The sequence below is a fragment of the Tiliqua scincoides genome, chromosome 4 (assembly GCF_035046505.1).
Source record: "Tiliqua scincoides isolate rTilSci1 chromosome 4, rTilSci1.hap2, whole genome shotgun sequence".
NCBI classification, from domain to species: domain Eukaryota; kingdom Metazoa; phylum Chordata; class Lepidosauria; order Squamata; family Scincidae; genus Tiliqua; species Tiliqua scincoides.
This window is the reverse complement of record NC_089824.1, coordinates 191,315,327-191,334,479: the sequence shown is the minus strand read 5'-3', so window position 1 is coordinate 191,334,479 and position 19,153 is coordinate 191,315,327. Positions and strand designations below refer to the sequence as shown.

The following is a 19,153-nucleotide window of genomic DNA, read 5'->3' as shown; positions in this document are numbered from 1 at the left end:
ATTTCTTATAAACTTGCTCCTCCCCAGAGATTTCCATGAGTTGCAACTAATTTATCATTGCCACATCCACAGAGATTCACATATGAAACATAGTCTGTTACCTTGGAAACCAAGCTGGCCCGGTAGGCTGCCAGCGCTTTAAGATACTCTTTCTTTGCGGCTTCGGTTTTTCTTTTATAAGCCTGAAAAAGTCAAGAAGAAAATAATAATTAAACAGATTAAGATGGTACTCCTCTGACGGTCATGTGGCTTACCTCTTGCATGTTGTCCATGGGTCCATTCTCCGTTCTGATTTGAAGAGACTTTATGGATGATTGATGTGAAAACACAACTGATTTCCAGAGGCAGAAAATCAATTCTAAATCAAAACTACCATTCCTAAATACACTAACTAAAGAGAAACTGGGATCTGGAACTAGCACCTGGACTGCCTGCCTGCCTTCAGAGGGTTAGCCACATTAGTCCGTGGCAGCAAAAACAACAGAGTCTTGTTGCACCTTAAAGACTAACTATGTATTCTGGAATAAGCTTTCTTGAATTACAGTCCATCTCATATATTTCACCTGCGTATCTCCTCAGTATATCAGAGAGCTGCTTGGAGTGGTCACGATTCTCATCTAATGTAGTGTTTCTCAAACTGTTGGTCAGGACCCACTAGGTGGATCATGAGCCAATTTCAGGTGGGTCACAATTCATGTCAACATTTTATTTTTAATATATTAGACCTGATGCTACCCTGGTGTGTGACTGCATTTGGGGAAATGTTACAGATCTGTACTTTTAACAGGTTACTATGTATATGCTTTTAACAAAGGTAGTCAATGGGGCTTACTCCTGGGTAAGTGTGGATAGGATTGCAGCCTAGGACTGTTAAAAATATTCCTGCTTGATAATGTCACTTCCAGTCATGACATCACTTCTGGTGGGTCCTGACAGATTCTCATTCTAAGAAGTGGGTCCTGGTGCGAAAAGTTTAAGAACCACTGCTCTAATGACATGATGTTGTTCAGAGTTTGTATCAAGCTGATGTTTTAGGTAAAAAAAAAAAGTATGGCAATACAACTTCTCTCTCTCTTACACACACACACACACACACACACACACACACACACACAGAGCTCTGTGTTTCATATCTTCTAGTTATCTTAAGAGATATATATTTTTCTTTTGTATCACAGTCTTGGATTCATAGCCTTGGATCTACTGTGCCATCCCATTATTAGAAAGCCTATTTCACTCACAGAACAGCTTATTCTAACCTAGCAGAAGAGTGGTGTGAAACAACAGTGACTCTCAATTCAGATAGTTTTTTTTTCTTATGCACAGACCCTTGTGCAAGACTTCACACAGGCTCTTTGTATGAAGTTTTCTTGGACTACATTAGAGTTTAAGTGCTACAACCTGTATCTTCCTTGTACACCATGTTTCTTGAACTTTAATAAAAACTACATAATGTACATGCAGTACCGCATGATGGTACTGTATTGAGACACAGGAGAAGTCTTCCACTAGTGCTTGCACAAGAGTTCACAAAACAGCACTTTTCCCTTACTTTCTTTGAATCTGAGCCACAGCCATAATGATGACAAGTTACAATAACATTTTGAAGCAGATGATTTTTGAAATGGAAGAAGGAATCCAGGCATAAATGAGACCAGATAGTGGGAGCGCTAGCACTGAGGTAAGCTTGTTTTAGTCACTCTGAAATCAGGATGGTACTTTCTGGTCTTGAACTAAGAGCACAATCCTAAGTGTTTGTTAGGCCTGCGCAAGTCCCTTGCGTGGCGGCCCAGGAGGGTCGCAAATGTGCCATAAAGCACATTTGTGCCACTGCGCGAGTCGGCTGGACCAGCACAGCGATGTGTGCTGGACCACGGGGCCAGATCCAGTCTCTGCACCGACCAAGCCGAGTTTGCATTAGCCTGGAAAGTTAGGAGTGATGATCTGGGGGGGCAGGTAGAGGGTGGGGAGGAGGCGTTTCAGGGCAGGGGGGCAGATGGTGGGCAGGCCAATGGGCAGGCAGGCAGGAAGCGGGAGGCAGTTATGGCGGATCCCAGCCCTGTTCCTGGGTGGCGCACAGTGGCTCCAGACTGCTCCATTCTGTGCTACCTCTTTAGGTGGCGCAGATCTGAGTAGACCCATTGGGGCCACTGTGGCTCTCCCCAGGGTAAGGGGAATTTTTTCCCCTTGGCTTTGGCCAAGCCTCAGCCAGCCCAAACCTGCGCTGGATACAAGTTAGGATCGCACTGTAAGAGTAGCAAGATTGTTGAACATGGCAATGACAAACCCATTTGCTATTTTTCATTACCCATTTTGTAGCCACAACTGGGATAAATTTCTTTATCAAGTAAATACTTAATAAAGATAAATTAACAGCAAATAAGCTTGAAGAAAAGAGACTGTGCCAAGGCTCCTAAGAGGAGTTTGTGTAGAAATTTTACTTTTAACACTTGGAAAATGTAGAGACAGTTGTTGTCAAAGAGCTTGTACAAAGTAATTGAAAAATTATCAACAATGCTAACAAAAATTAACAACAATGCTATCTGACTGACCAATAATCCCTAGACATTAATAACTAAAAGGAAATCTATATACTTAAAAAGCTGCTTTACTACATCTGCATCTCTCTCTCAACCTATTCTAAGCTGTCTTCTCTAACTGACTTTCATGATTCCAAATGACACATGAACATGAAGGTTCTAGAAGGTTGATAGCCCAATCCTAATTCCCTCTCACAGATATAGTGACACCAAAATGGTTTGCAAAATCAGTTGCAGAGTAAGGGAGCATTCATTTTCTTACCTGGGTGGGATAAGCCACCACAGCACACTCTACTTGGACCTGTGTTACCAAATTTGATGGCACATGTCCACATGGTCCTGCACCATGGCATTGTGTTTTGGAAGAGGGCTTGGATTTGGTGGCCAAAGCCAAACCCACCCCCTTCTTGGATCCGCCCCTATTACCACTTGATTCCACCCTCCCCCACCATTTTTCCTGCCTTGGCAATTATCTAGCAGGTTTGGCTTTGGCCTTCCCACCAAGGCTCTTGCAGTGTGCTACTCTGCACACTGCTGGAGTTAGTTTTACAACTGCTGTAAGCAATCGTGACCAGTGGAAAGCAAATTCCACTGATGGCTGGGCTGTAATAATAAAGATGGGTGCAACTTACAGCCTGATCCTAAAGTCATCTGCTCAGAAGTACGTATATCCTAATAGTTTGGTAAGACTTGCTTCTTAATAAGAATGCTTAAGATCACAGCCTTGCTTTATGCCCAAGACAACGCTATAGGATATTTGTTAAGCCACTGCAACATTCCTTCAGCTCCCTCATGCATAAACATCTGATCAATATTGAATTAAAAGGCTTGAACCCAAACTCCCCTCCTTCCCACAGCAGCTTCATCCATGTCCTAAAGGAAACAGTCAAAGAGTAGGGGTGAGGGGAATTCAGACTATGACGATGGGGGTGGGGTAAAGGGCTGAAGTATCCCCCTTTAACATGGTGGTCCTAATTTAGACTAGGGCCCTGTGCAGTTATTTACATTTGAAAAACCCAACATGCAAGCCCCAGTAATATGATAGGTGTGTTGTCTAATTTGATTTGATGCAGCAGGAACCGGGAGAGGTCTTGTTCCCCAATGAACAGGGAACCATGCTCCCCACTGGAGAAGAAGCATGGCACATTAATAGTTGGTAAAAATATCAGCCATCTGATCCAATGTGAGCAACTTGTGAAACATCACACCATATAGTAACTGAGATGCCAAAGGAGAGTTTGAATATTAACAATGGTCAACTACCCTATTCACTTTGTGAAGCCAGAATTTTCTAAAACTTCCTCCAGGTGCCCTGATCTTATTAGAACGTCTTAGCAATTAGGATATTGTGATTTGCATAAAAATTACATGAGATAAAAAGAAGATTTATACTTATAAATATATATGCAGTTGAAACTGAAGTTTCCAAACTTCTTAACAAGAAAAATGGCTTTGTAGTTAACAAGTGAAGCCAATTTGAGCTTCAAAAATTCATCCCAAATTCAGCAGAAGACCCCCCAAGAGAATATCAGGTTTGTCAGCGAATACATTTCTTACTTTAAAAAAATTGCTTTAGTTACACTTAGAAAGATTTAGCTCCAGGGAGAACTTGCAGTTTTTGTAGATAATGAATCTCACTCTCAAGGTAAGTTGTTAGAGAAGTAAGAGCTTAAACAACATTTGATCTCTGTAATCTCAAATTGAATTGATGCTCATGTGTAGTAAAGTCTTAAAGAAACCAAAGAAATGCAAGAAAAACAGTTAAATAAAGTGATACTGAGGAATATGTTAATCATATCCTTCACATCTTTCCTTAGGCTCTGTGCAGTTCCTTCCAGAGAATTCGCCCTCCTAGTGCTGGCAACACCGTCCAGTTGTAAAGGAAGAGGGAGAAGGGCACAGGAGGATATACTTTGTAATTCATTTTTGCAAATACTAACTGCAGCTGTGACGCGTGTTCTACTTTACGTCAATAGAATGCTACTTCTGGATAGTCATTTTCACTCAAAAAGAGATAGTCTTACTGGGGCACAAAAAAACCAGTCTAGTCAATTAAAGCAAACAAAACTATATAACTTATACAATTTATATAAGTATATAACATACAAAACTAAACTTATTTTCAGTTGCAGCTGAAAGAGGAGGAGCTCACACCATTCAACTCTCCCCCCAATCAAGAAAATCAGAAAACATCATTGAAATAACAGTGCATCGATGCGGGAAGGAAGCAACATCACTTTTTTTTTTACTCTTCAAATGACTATTTAAGCACTCACTTGGATATGCATGTGGCAGTGATTACCAAACTTTTCCACTGGCAGCTCCATGAACTTATTGGGCCATTGGCAGGAGGTGTGGTCTAGAGCAGTGGTTATCATACATTTCACACCAGGACCCACTTTTTAGAATGAGAATCTGTCAGAACCCACCAGAGGTGATGTCATGACCAGAAGTTACATCATCAAGCAGGAAAATTTTTAACAATCCTAGGCTGCAATCCTGCCCACACTTACCTAGGAATAACTCCCATTTACTATCATTGTTAAAAGAATATACATAGTAGCTTGTTAAAAGTACAGGTCTGGAACATTTCCCCCAAAGTAGTCACAAACCATGGTAGCATCAAGTCTAATATATTAAAAATAAAATATTGAAATGCATGGGGACCCACATGAAATTGACTCATGATCCACCCAGTGGGTCTTGACCCACAGTTTGAGAAACACTGGCCTAGAGGATAAGCTGCTGCCTGCCTAAAGAAGCAAAGAGGGAGTAACCCTGGCCATGATTTGAGAGACGACACAGCTGATAAGCTGGACTGAGAGTACTGAAGCCACAAGGAGTCACTGTCACTGTCCCTGCTGATTACTGGGCTGTGAGAGGGCAAGGAACCACTGTGATAAGCTAAGAATTGGAGGTCAGCTGACAAGAATGAATAAAACCTTGCTGATTTGTGGTTAGTCCTGCTGGAAGCTCAGATGGAATGTGTGCAGCAAAAAGAAGGATGACCACACCATGAGAGAAGACATCTGGAAATGAGGAGTTATATGAATTCTCATAGAACATTAATTCTAAAAACTCAATTTTTAAAAATTTGCCAATAGCCTGCATGTGTGAACCACCTTGAGTCTGTAAGACTCCCATCCATTGTGAGAGTCAGTGAGAAAGGAGGTTCAGAAATACAATATAATAAAAATAATAATAAAATAGGCCATTGTTCCCCATTAGGGCTACAAGCCTATATACTATATAGAACAGCAAGTTTGTCATAAGGGTTCCATGGCTCCCCTGGCTGTTTTCTGTGGCTCCCCAGGGAGCCATGGATCACAGTTTTGGAACCAGAGTCATACGGTATCTAAACATCCACTTCTAACCTTTGAAATCTACTCTGGAAAAAGATAGGGAGGGAATCACCACATCACATTGTACACAACAAGCTTCCTTATACCAAGTCAGACCAGTGATCTGTTTAGTTCAGTACTGTCTACTCTGGATGACAGCAGCTCTTCAGGGTTTCAGACAGGGTCTTTCCCAGACCTACCTAAAGACGTCAGGGGTTGAAACTGGAACCTGCTACACACAAAACATGTACTCTGCTAGTGAGTTACAGGCTTTAGCACTATTAAACTTCTGGGATATTGCAGGCTACAGCTTGATGCACCAAAGGCTGGTTCAGATGCTGTACATTGTTCTACTGTGCAGCAGTCCATAAATGCAGTTGCATGGAAGATAAAAGGCACAAGGAAGATGTGCTGCTGCTGCATGGCAATGAAGGCCACTCAATAATGTATGCAAATATAAATACTTTTGCTCCCCCCATCCATTACAAAGAGGGAGCAAAGGCTAGAAGCTATCTTGGAAGGTTGGGACAAGACCAGAAATCAAAGGAGTCTTCATCCTTTAAGAATAATCTTTGTTTATTGATTGTCTGGTCTCTGAAGCAGCTTGCTGTCAAAATTATAGGGTTTTCGCTAATAATCTTGCATGTTGCATTACAAAAGTCACATGCAATTTATCTGTTTATCACTGTAATGGGTAGTTCAATATCAAATATTCAAAGGGCAAAATTATGGTGTTTGGTTACCGAAGAATGAAATATCAATCATCATCCAATTCAGCAGCATTTTCCTTGTTTGGGAGACTTCTTCAAACAAACTGAAAAAGAAGTGTGTGCAGTCATATTCTAGCACATATTCTAACATTGCCCACCAAGAGATATTTATGTTACACAGGCTAATTAAGCCTGCCTTAAAATATATTTGGCAAAATCCCTAACATAACCATTGTATAAGGCAGAATTTGGATCTCCAGTTCATCTAAAGAGTCAAGAATCCATGCAAGATCTTCTGAAAGCATCTCTTGGACATTTCTATAATTATTCCAGAATATCCGCTCAGGATTTAGGGCCCAATTCTACCAGGGCCAAGTCCGGCGCTGAGCTCCAGCACTGGCACTGGGTGTCGCAAATATGCGGTAAGGTATGTCTGTGGCACCTAGAGAGGAGTAGCCAACAATGCTGGGTCTCAGCGCCCACGTGGATGACCCAGTGCTGGAAAAGCACTAGCCAGTGGTGAATATTTTGTGGGTGAGGCAGGGAGCGGATAGAATGAGGCAGAGGGGAGGGAGGGGAAGATCAGGCCTGGGAGGGTGCAGAGACGGTGGGAGGCTCTGCTGCTGTATCCTAAACTCCCTCCCAGCCTGGGCAGCCCCACAGAATCCTCCTTGTGTCTGTGCTCACTCAAAACCAGGTGCAGTTCTGAGGAGACCCACTGGCACTGTGGCTGCATTATGCAAGGTAAGCGAGCTCCCTTACCCACAGGAGACTCCCGACACTAGCCTGGTGCCCACTGACTCTTGCCGCAAGAATGCCCAACTGACCTAATCTTGCTATGCAAGACTGCCAAAAACGACATAACTAAAATACTAGAAACTTCTGTCCCATGAAATTTCAGGGACTTTCTCAAAAATGTGTCTGGAGAAATGTATTATTTACACTCAATCTAATTCCCAGCTATGCATGCAAAATGAAAGACCTGATCTACAGATCGTTGTATAAACCTACTTAAAGTCGTGCATCTCTTTGAGTTATATTAAGGAGCTTTTGATATCTGTGTCCATTTCCAGAACAAAAATACAGCACTGAGTCATAGACCTGCCGTATAAAATGATATGGTTAACTATTAATGCTCCACATCAAAAACACACAAGGTGCTCTTCCGGAGCTAGTTCTCAAGATTGCCTGTGGTGTGGCAGATTCTTCTCTCATTATCCTTCTGTAGATCGTATATGGAAAGTGGTTGTGTGCAACCAAAGGTGCACACAGAAGTCTGTACACACTGACTTTTGGCATCCCAATGAGATGTCAAGCCCAATGTCAGCAGCATGTAAACAGCCAATACTTGCACTTTCCTGCACAAGTTCTCTTCTGTGTGCCACCACAGGCTCTAAATAAACATAAGCAGCAGCTCCTATGCTGAGGGAGTGTATTGGAATCGCGGAGAAGGTAGATGTGGTATCAGCAGTGGTCTCTTTAAGAGTAAGGCCTGGGCATCCAGCAGAGTGTGCTGCACAGATGCAGCCACTTGAAGGCAATAGGGCTCTCAGGCATAAAAGCACCTGATGAAGGGAGAGTTTGGGGGTGGGTAGCAGAAGGAGGAAAGCTTGAGGAAGGACAGACTGGATTAATGGACTGATGTGTGAAAGGACTTTGGAAGCTGCTGGAGCAGAAACTACTGGAGACTAAGACTCTGTTTGGCTGCTGTGCCCAAGACCTGCTGAGGACCAAGGGGCTGCTGTAGTGGTGGGAGGCTGCTGGCAGGAAGGAGGACCTCTGTAGGTTAAACAGGTGAGCTACCCTGATGGTGGGGTCCAGCAGTACTGCAGGGCAGAACCAGGGTCATTTTTGAGGAAAGAAGGGGAGCTAATTAGCTAAAAGTGGGCATAATTCTCCAGGCAGAGCTTGGACTGGGAATCTGGCAGAACAGGGAGGTCACAAGAAAGTCGCTTGTAGTGGCTCTAAATAGAGCTAAGGAGCTATGAAGACATTTGACTGTTGATGTATTAATTAAACCCTGATCTTCAATCTTCACATCCCTATATGCAAGTCCACACACATACAGAGCAAAAGAGAGAATATATGTATCTGTTGGACAGTGCTGGAGAAGAAGGGCAGCCTTGACTCAGTCCCCACCGAATTCCCCCAAGGAAAACTGGCACTGTTAGAAGGAGCTGTGCAGACCATCTGTTTGGGGATGCTGGTACGGCCCCAATCTAGCAAGGCTTCCTGCAGTGGGATTTACACTGTGTGCAGATCACCTGTGCTGGATTGGTGTTTAATGCTTTAAACAGAAGTTAACTGGTGAGGCTAACAACAAGCAAAGGTTTGGTTCTCTTGGAAGACTTTGTACTCCATGCAGGCTGCACAGGCACTTCTGATTCCTTCTCCCTATGCCAGTCTGATGAAACTTAAAGACAGGGGTTTCTTTCCAATTAGCATCCACAGCTTGCAGACAGGTTGGGGTTAAACGACAAGTTTCCTTCTAACACCACCAGCTATATGCAGCTGACTCTGAAGAACGTTTACTTAAAATAAGGATCAATACATCTTTCAAACATTGCTCCACGATCCTAACAGGCATTGACTTTAAAAAAGTTATTTTGACTCTGATCTGTGACTATAATGGAGAATACAAGTTGAAATGATTAATAATTACAGTGAGAAGGGGGTCAAGAGTAAGATCCTCATGTGCTTACACCATCCATTGCAAAAAAACAAGTATTTATTTGCTTATTTCACATTTTTACTCTGGTGACAGATGAAAAAGACATGAAAAGTGTAATGACAAATGCTTTTCCAGCTTATTTCAAAAAGAAGGCAGGGATTCTTTGTTTGGTTTTATTGACAACTGTGTTGATTGACACATATGAATGGATTCCACTCAAAGACTTATTTAGGTTTGTACATGTTAAACTTGACTTCCCTGTGACCCTGTTCACTATAGCATCCACTTGGTCTTATCGACTATAATGAGAAACATGTAGATGAAAACCTACTTGATACCTTGATAATTCAGAGCAAAATATGAGTAGCAGTTCATATTAACGGCAGTTCAGAATTATCTACGTGAAAAGATACTTTGCAGCAAGGTTCATTGAAATACTGACAACTGGCCTTCTTTCTAATTTAATTATCTATTCCCCAGAGATATTAATTTCAGTCATTTATCAGACTTTAAGATTTCAAAAATATTCTGCATGTTTTTCTAAATAACATGCCATGCCTATGGGTTTATTTTCTTATTAGTCAGCAGAAGCATTCATTAGTCATTAAGGGACTAATGTTGGAAAGGATGGGAGAAGAGGAATCTGTTACTGATTATTGGTGGGGGGGAGGAGGTGAGAAATCAGAGCTGATAGAAGCATATGTCAGAGTCACAATCCTGACTCCTCTGTAGCTCGATAAAGAAACCAGTAATTGTGCCATAATGCAATGTTCAGTTTTGATAACCAGTTAATTAGACAAGACAATTATTACAAGCCTAGCTGACGCCCACAGAATTGCACTGTGTCAAGTGCATATGCTGAAAGATAGGCGTAAACTTTGAATTCAGCCCACCTGTTTTGAGTACAGAAATGCTTTACAGCAGTGTTTCTCAAGGTTTCTCCTCCTCTTCACATGGTCCACCTATTCAAAGTACCACCTGAGCTTACTGATTATGACATCATCACCAGTTACTTCTGGGTTGGGAGGCCAGATGTGATATGACAAACACCAGTAAGAGGCTCAGGGTGAACTGGAGGGCTTTTTCAAGCATGGAAAAAGCATGCTTGGAGCTCTGCCCACTGAGCCGAGCCTTCTACCACTGCTTGTTGCATCACATTCCTGGTCTCAAGCAGGATGACAGGTATCTAGGGGTCCTGCGAGTACCACCAGACACCAGTTCAAGTACGACTAGTGGTACTAATGACTGGTTGAGAAGCACCGTTTTTATAGCATAACTGAAAAATATAAAGAGCCTGGACTCACATCAACATTCATCTCCAATGACTCAAGGGTTTGGGGCAGAACATGAAGTGACCCCCATGTACAAAACCCTTGGTTCTCTTAGGAATGAAACTTCACTATCAGTATAAAATCTATGGCCACCCTTAACAAATAACTACCAAAAGAACAGCAATAGCTACACAAATAGCAGAGAGCCTTGTTTGCCAAAGCCACAGTCTGGTAGAACATGGGGACCAACCACAATGGCTTTGCTCTAGACTTTGTCAGTTTGAAAGGCCCGAAGAGCCAAAACCCACCCTTCACCCCCACTGGTGCAGCTCCACCGTAAAGGAGCATGCTGTATCCAGCAAGGGGGGTGGTGAATAGGGAGGCTTGAGGGGAAAGGATATTTAAACCCCCTTACCCCTCTGTAAGCCTCCTACTCCACAATGGATCTTCTCAGATCTGCACCAGCTCTGTAGCTGGTGCAAGTCTGAGGAGAGAAAGGGGCAGGAAGACTGCTGACAGAGGGGATAGGATCTGGGAAGTGCCATTTCTGCCAGATCCACGCTCTCTTGCAGCCTCTCCTGTGACTTCCTGCTCCCATTGCTGCCTTACCTCTTACAGCATCGCTCCCAAAATGGCTGCTAATGGAGCACTCCAAGCACTTTTGGTGGCCATTTTGCAACAGTGGGAGTCCATTCTGCTATCGCAAAGTGCTATGGCTAGCAGCCCAATCCTGCTATGATATGGATTGGGCTTTAGGCCTGGATTTGTTACTAAATTTGATCCCACAGGAATTCTGGGGCAGCGTTAGAGGTCAACCCTTCCCCTCCCCAAGTTAGGTGGCCTCTTCTTCACCCATTCATTGGTATGCCGGCAGAAACTGCATGATGAATGAACAAATGAGTTTTCTGCACTCCCTCCCCAATGGCTCATACCCGCTTACCCATTCAGACCCTGATTTTGCTCTATGGAAAAAAGGCATGTTAAAAAGAGGTGGCAGTAAGAATATATAATTCTGTTTGAAGATTTTCAAAGAGGATCCTACTAGAGAACTGTTTGTTCTTATTTACACATTTATTTAATTGCTATTCCACAAAATAAGTGCAGGGGACTCCCAGTAATGAGAAATTCAGCAATAAGAACCAATTAGTAAAACAACGAACACTAAAAGGTTAAAACGGTGAATAAAGTTGACAGAAGTAAAACTACAATAGTAAGTGTTAAAAGTTTGGAAGTATTAACAGTTAAAAGCCTTTGCCTGAGTAGGCATCAGACAAATTTCTCTAGAAGAAAATTCCACAACTGAGTGCCACAGCTGAGAAGACCTTCTTCCTAGTCTCCATCTATGTAGCTCTTATGGGTGCATTTGTTCTTGCAAATGTTACAAAAGTAGAGCATTTTCCAGCTCTTTCCAAGCACTTCTCTTCTTCACATGAAGGAAACAAAAAGCTGCTATGGAACCTTAGAGATTGTTGCAACTTAAGCGTTTCAGGGCTACTTGTAGAACGAGAACAGCACTCTGAGACCTTCTTACATGGTAAGAATGAACATGGTCCTGCTTGTGGTCCTGCTTGGGGTGTTTTATGCCAGGTTCTTCGTCTCTATTTTCCCCCCAACTATTATGTGTATGTGTATTACGTGTGTTCTGATGTATGTGGCTTTTTTATGCTGTGGGTTTTATTGTGTAATGTTTATATGTATTTTATGAATGTTGTTAGCCACCTTGGGCATTCACAGTGAAGGAAAGACAGGTAAAAATTCCTTAATTTAATTAATAAAACTGTGGAGACAAGGAGGAATACACTCCTTAACACAGAAGAGTCATGTTTGAGCAATACAGAAGGGAGGTGCTCACCCAGAAGAACCAAACCCTGTTCAATTTATGTGACCTGAGCAATAAACAATCACAACTTGTTGGCTAACCTGTCATTTTCCCAGCATCCCACCATCAACCCTCCTTCTTGGTGAAGGGAAGTTTACACTGGGCTTATTCTATCTTTAAAAAGTGGTATTTGGGTCAGCAGTTGCACTGGCCATATCTTCTGCAGTTAACTAGGAAAAAAAAACCCATCAGGAAGAGCACATATCAGCATTATTAAATGGATTGCATTGCTTCAGGCTATTTCTCAAACACTCCTAGCTAGAGGTAATACATTTAAGACTTGCAAATTAAAAATGACTAGTATCTTTCGAATGGGCACCACTCTCAAGTTTAAGGAAGAAATGAGGGACAGAGCTGAGCCTTTCCTAGTATTGCTTCAGCAGCTGCCAGGAAGCACTCTGTGATTCTAGATATGGGCACCTCCATATCTAGAAGCTGACAAAATATTCAGAATAATTACAGTTTGTATTTCTGAAACTTTGGAAAGAGGTATTTGGGAAAATGAGTGGACAAGTACCATCAGCTCTACCCAGTAATACTTTTCAACAAGCTATCTATGCTAAAGTAAGCACTAAAATTCCTTGAAAAGCAATAAACACGCAAATATTCCTGTTATATTCATCCCACTAATTTTCCATACAAGATACAGTAGCAAAAACCTGTCACTTTGGTCCCCATGATCTAGAAACTTCCACTTCTCTCACATGCATTGAAAAGAACCACAGGAGTTGAAAACCCAGCAATGCTTAGAGAGGCAAGAAGCACCAATGCCTTTGAATGGAATCTTCAGGGTGTAAGGGCACAATCCTAACCAGGTCTACTCAGAAGTAAGTCCTATTTTGTTCAGTGGGGCTTACTCTCAGAAAAGTGTGGTTAGGATTGCAGCCTAAATCCTCCACTTCTGTCCTGCTCTGTTGCAATGTCCACTGATATTGTCGCCTCATCCCTTACTGCTGACACATACAACCTGTCTACATTGCAGGTCCCAGCACTCACATTTCAGTAGTACAGCACACACAAGGCAGCAGAGGAAGTGTTCAGGGACTGGTACCTTGCTCTCTTGTCAGAGTTCCTCATTTCTACTCACCACTGACACTACAGGATGAGTGTTTCATTGCCCACTGGTAAGAAAAGGAAACCTAGCTTGGAGACAGGGAGGCAGAATCCTCCCCACATTGTGCTGTGCTTTAGGGGACACAGTGAGACTACAGAGAAGATCTTCTTCACTTGCCCATCCAATTCCAAAAGAAGTGTCAGCCTTACCTTCCAACTTCAGAGGGGGGTGCCCTCACCCTTTCAGTGTCACTGGCTCCCCCTTTGGGCTGGAAAAGGGGGATATCCCATACAACGACATTGACCCTGCACTCTCCAGCTCTAAACTTGGAGTTGGGGGAGGGATTTCTGACCTTGTATGGACATGCAACATGAGGTAGGGACTAAAGCAGGATATAAATCATTTAACTAAATAAGTAAATAAATAAAGGGTGAAATCCTATGTGACCAGTCCTAGAAGCTTACTCTTATGGGGGAATAAGTTCCAAAAATCATTTGATTAAACATGTGCGGGATTCTGCTTAAGTGGCAGGATTCTGGTAGCCACACATTTTCGCTTGGCTACCAAGACCACCCAAAATATGTGGACCCTACCTCCAATGCACCTGGAAGTGAATGCAAGAAGCTGACCATCCTGACTGCATGTCAGTCATGCTATCTTTGCTGAAATACATTTACCTTTGAACAGAGTGATAAGGAGCTCTGAAATAAGAGCAATTTTTCAAGGAATCATGTAGCCCAGGGGTGCTCACACTTTTTTGGCTTGAGAGCTACTTTGAAACCCAGCAAGTCCTGGAGATCTACCAGAGTTTTTTTTACAATATTCGCACCATCATAACATATAACATTTATGTGTACAATGTATGTTGGTGTACCTTGAGTCCCACTGAGTATAACAGGACTTACTCCTGAGTAGACATGCCTAGGATTAGGCTGTGAGGCTGCAATCCTAGCCACACTTACCTGGGAGTAAGCCCAATTGAGTACAATGGGCCTTACTCCTGGTGTTTCCTCCCAGAGGCACCTGAAGGGGGGGGTCGGCACTCCACGATCTACTCATTTTGCCTCATGATCTACCGGTAGATCGCGATCCACCTATTGAGCACCCCTGATGTAGCCCCTCTGCTTACAATGGGGAACAATCCTCTCCAGATATAGAGAAAGAAGCCACCAGCAGTGTCTTGTGGATGACCAAACCCTGTCATATTGAAGGGACTTTCAGCTTGACAGAAGGGTCACTGTCATGTCCTTGAAGAAGCTTCGATACTGTGGCAGAAGGCTCCTTGTGATGCAGTTAAGTGTAGTGAATGAGACACAGATGCTCATTTTGAGGCCGGGGCCAGCTTTGATATTGAGGTCGATTTCATTGTTGAGTGCACTTTTCCACATCCCAAAGAGTGTAGGAGAACCTTCAGGATATCTTGCCAACAAGTGCTCCTCAGGCAAAAGGTCTGACTGAATAATGGAGTGCGGAATTTAGACGAGTCAACTCCTTGAGCTTTGTACTGCTTGGTTGTTGCTGAGACTGCTGGTACCAAGTGGGGGTCTCAGCCCACATGGAAGCTGAAAGGTAGATGCTCTGACCGACATCAGTCAGGCTCTGGCAACATCTGCAGAGGCCATTCTGTGTTGCACTGAGGCAAAACAGGCACAAATCATGGCCATCTGTGGACAGTAATTTTGCTCTGCTTGACACACTTTTTTTTTTTAAAAAGTGGCATGCTGAGCATAAGCCCAGAAATCATTGCAGACTGCAGGAGATTGCCCGTAGGCAGAGACTTTGAGAGGCCAAAAAATGCAGGAAAATAAAATCATGGGCAATTGCCCAAAAGGCAGAAGAGCATAGGAGGAGAAAAGGAAGAACATGAAAAACAAAAACTTGACCAAAGCACAGTGGGGCCAAATCTGCTGTTCATGGGTCGGTTAGAGAAGAACCTAATGGGAAGGCACTTGCTCCGCCCCTTTAGGCGAGGAATTTTGTGGGGAGGGGCCAGTGTAGGTTTCCACATTCTAAAGCTCTAGTTTTCAAGGCTGCTCTGCACCAATGCAGATCCCACTACTTAGTGTGATGGCACAGATGCCACAAAGAAGAGTAAGCCCAGTTGGGCAAAAAAATAGCCCAGAAGATTTTTTTGTAGGGTAGAACACTGGGCACAGAAAGGGCTGGTTGCTCCTTCCTGTCCACCAGTTTCCCCCTACAAAATATTCCCCAGGCCATTTTTCTCACCGCCACATTCACATCACATTCCTTAAGCAATCAGGAGGTAAAGTTGCACTTTTAGTAGCCCAAGAAAAAGCACAAGGCTGAACTGATAACTACTCTTAATCTTTTGGAGAGGTGACAGTAACTTCTCATTATAGAAATTGGGGCACCAGCTACCTTTGAAGTATATGGATATTGTATATTGGATAAACAGACACTGAAAAGTGTGTTCAGCTCCAGACTGGAGGAAAAAAAAATTACTTCCTTTGATATTCTTCTTCTTCTTTTACATAAAGAGACAATTGTAGGATTGCTATGACCTTTTATACAATTAATATGGAAGATCCTTATAAGTTTAAATGATAAATTAAATGCTACTGTAATAGTTGAGCACTGTTCCGAAGTACTGTATACTTTTTTCCAGGTCTATAATGCAATTAAAACCAACCAAAATACATATATCTCAATAAAACTGCAAATACAGTACTATATTTGCATATGGATAAACAATACAACTGAAGGAAAGAAGCATACTTGTTTTTAAATGAACAAGGCACATATTTCACATCAGATACCATCCAGGAGGCCTATCTCTCCTGGGGGATGCCTCTTCTACTACAGTGTGTGCTGCTCCCCCAGCCCAGTTTTGAGAGCATTTGTATTAAAATAATTAACTTTTTAAAAATCTGCTGACTGATTTGTTGATCGTTGATTCGTTGATTGTTTTAGCTTTTTAGTCGATTCATCTCACTGATTAATAAATGGGTTGTATCCTAACAAAAAAAAGTTGTGTTCAGTTGTATCCTAACACAAACATTTCCCTGTTCCCTTCTCCCCATAACAGACTCAGGGTGAAATCCTATCCAACTTTCTAGCCCCGGTGTAGCCATGCCAATGGCGTTTGAGCTGCATCCAGGGGAGGGAGGGTAGTTATGAAGTCCTCCACAATGTAATGGAACATTTGTTCCCTTACTTGAGGGCTGCACTGCAGCTGTACCAGGGCTAGAAAGTCGGATAGGATTGGGCCCTCACTGCAGCCACTCTCAAAAATCTACACTGAAGGTCAAGGGTACTTGTGGGGCAGGACAGAATGTAAAACGGGGGGGGGGGCTGCTGAAGGGGAAGAGAATGGTGAAATTGCTTTGACTCAAAACAGTGAGTTAAAATAAAACTCGAAATGCTGCAGCCACAGTTCATTTCATAGGTAAATTTCACTGGCTGGGATTGTTTTGGGGGAAATCTTTAAATAATATTTTGGATTCTCTACATCTGAAATTAACACGATAAGGCACAACCTACCTGGAATCATGCTAAATTGTTATGAACTGGATGGGGTGGGTGGAAAGTCATTTAGAATGGGCATGAAGGGGGAACTGACCCATTCCACTGGCCTCTATGAACCCTGTTTATAGTTCAGGCAGCTCTCTGTTGTTTGCAGCAATGAAAGGCTTAGCTGGATACACAGATGAAGTACCAAAAAAAAAAAAAAAAGGAAAAAAAAAACGGTGAAGAGAAAACAGTCTGGAGTTTTAATCAGTTCACATGAGTGGTACAGGATGGGCAATGATGGAACAATGATAAGTTTAATACCAGGCTACACAGCTGGCTCACATAAAAAGAGAAAAACAAAATGGAGCGAAATGGTTGAGTCAATCAATAGAGGCAAATAGCTTTGAGCCTTTAGGGGAAAGGGTGTCAGAGAAGGATGTGCCTGTCACTTGGTGGAAGGCATTAAGGAGAATCAAAACATTGCATCCAGGTGTCACCAAATATTAGAAACAGACAGGCACAGACTTCGGGGCAGTAAAGCACTTCAGTTACTGAGGATGGAGTAGGGCACAAATTTTTCTCCTTCTCTCTTGCATACAAATATAGATGTGATGACATCAAAATAATATTGGGAGGAGGATGCAGAAGATATGAGTTCAGGTCCAGTTTTTCTTTTTCCCTTTTAAAGTGTCTAGTTAAAAGCAATTAAGAAGGGAAAGAAAATTTGCCAAGCAGAGATATGAGTAGGACAGAGTTGCTGGGCTGATCTGGGATATGACTGAACATAGGAAGTTGTCTTATACAGAGTCAACCCATTTGTCCAACTATCCTAGTATTGTCTGTTCTGACTAGCACCCCTAATTCTTGTCTTCAGGCAGAAGTATTTCCCAACTTCGCTGTCTTTTAATTGGTGGTGCTGGGATTGAAGTTGGAAATGACTGCTGGGAAAATAGGCAAAAATTGTGTGCTCCGTCACAAACCTATGACTGAGGACAGACTTTATCTCCAGGACCTAGTAGCCAAAAATGCTAAAGGTAAATTTTCCCCTGGCATTAAGCCTAGTCGTGCCTGACTCTAGAGGTGGTGCTCATCTCCGTTTCTAAGCCAAAGAGCCAGCATGTGTCCATAGACTGTTTCCGTGGTCATGTGGCCAGCATGACTAGATGCCTTTACCTTCCCACTGAAGTGGTACCTATTTATCTACTTGCATTTGCATGCTTTTGAGTTGCTAGGTTGGCAGGAGCTGGGACAAGCAATGGGAGCTCACCCCGCTGTGCTGAACTGACCTAGCGGTCAACAGGCTTGTCGGCTCAGCTGTTTAACCCGCTGCACCACCACTAAACATAGCTTGAAAAAAGGCAATGGGAAACTGAAGCTACAGTTTGAGGGCTCACTGAAAGGCAGGAGTTGAAGAAATGCTTAAAAGACTTTTGGTGCATGGCACGTGCGTGCTATACCCCTACTTTCATCCAATAATACTGGTATGAACCAATTTGTAATCATACCGCTAGAACAAACTTAAATCGTACAAGTCCAGACAGTTAGCTTCTTGGTGTACACTTGGATAACCCCTGTTCCTCTAGATGGTGCTAAAGTTAACCAAATTTAAGACAGTGGATTCTGCTTAGACAGTTGGCATAACACCCCCTCCTCTCTTTGCCTATAGCTTCTTTGCCTGATTAGAAGACTTTATTTCAATCTAGAATTAAGATCTGCTAGAGCTAATGTCAAATCAGCCTACTTAGCATCACTGTAAATTTAGGGAGAGATTTGTTTAAAGACAGAGAAATACACATTGTGGCAAAGCATTCTTTGAGCTTTTTTAAAGGGAAAGCGGGGTGCTGAAGGCAGATTACTAGGGGCAGGTAATTCACTGGATGATAACAGCATTTTATTTTTTTAGTCAAATACAAACTATCTCTACAGGAACAGCTGCTAAACTATCTCCAAAGTTCAAAGAGTAATATTAATTTTTTTTCTTTACTGGCACATTCTTTAGATTCCTGTGTAAGCCTCTTAGGAAAGGCTATGCCAGCTGGTAAAGAATGAAGATTATAATGTACTCTCGAGCACAGGAGTGGAGGCATTCAAAGTGCGGGCTTCCCCCCCCCCCATTTGTGCACATCAAGATCAGTGCTTGCAAGGGTTAAAGCGTGGAAGGAAATTGTGCAACTTGCAGAACAGGTGTCCTTGATGAAAACCCAAGGACGGGGAGA

General features: G+C 42.6%; 1 protein-coding gene across 5 annotated transcripts in view; it reads right to left on the bottom strand.

The window, feature by feature from the left end:
• The window catches only part of TOX2 (TOX high mobility group box family member 2), a 294,999-nt gene that overhangs the window by 27,943 nt on the left and 247,903 nt on the right, over positions 1–19,153 (bottom strand). For all 5 annotated transcript variants that reach the window (XM_066625152.1, XM_066625156.1, XM_066625153.1 and 2 more), the window contains one exon: positions 102–182. In XM_066625152.1, the coding sequence (XP_066481249.1) occupies positions 102–182 (81 nt within the window). The remainder of the gene's footprint in view (positions 1–101; positions 183–19,153) is intronic.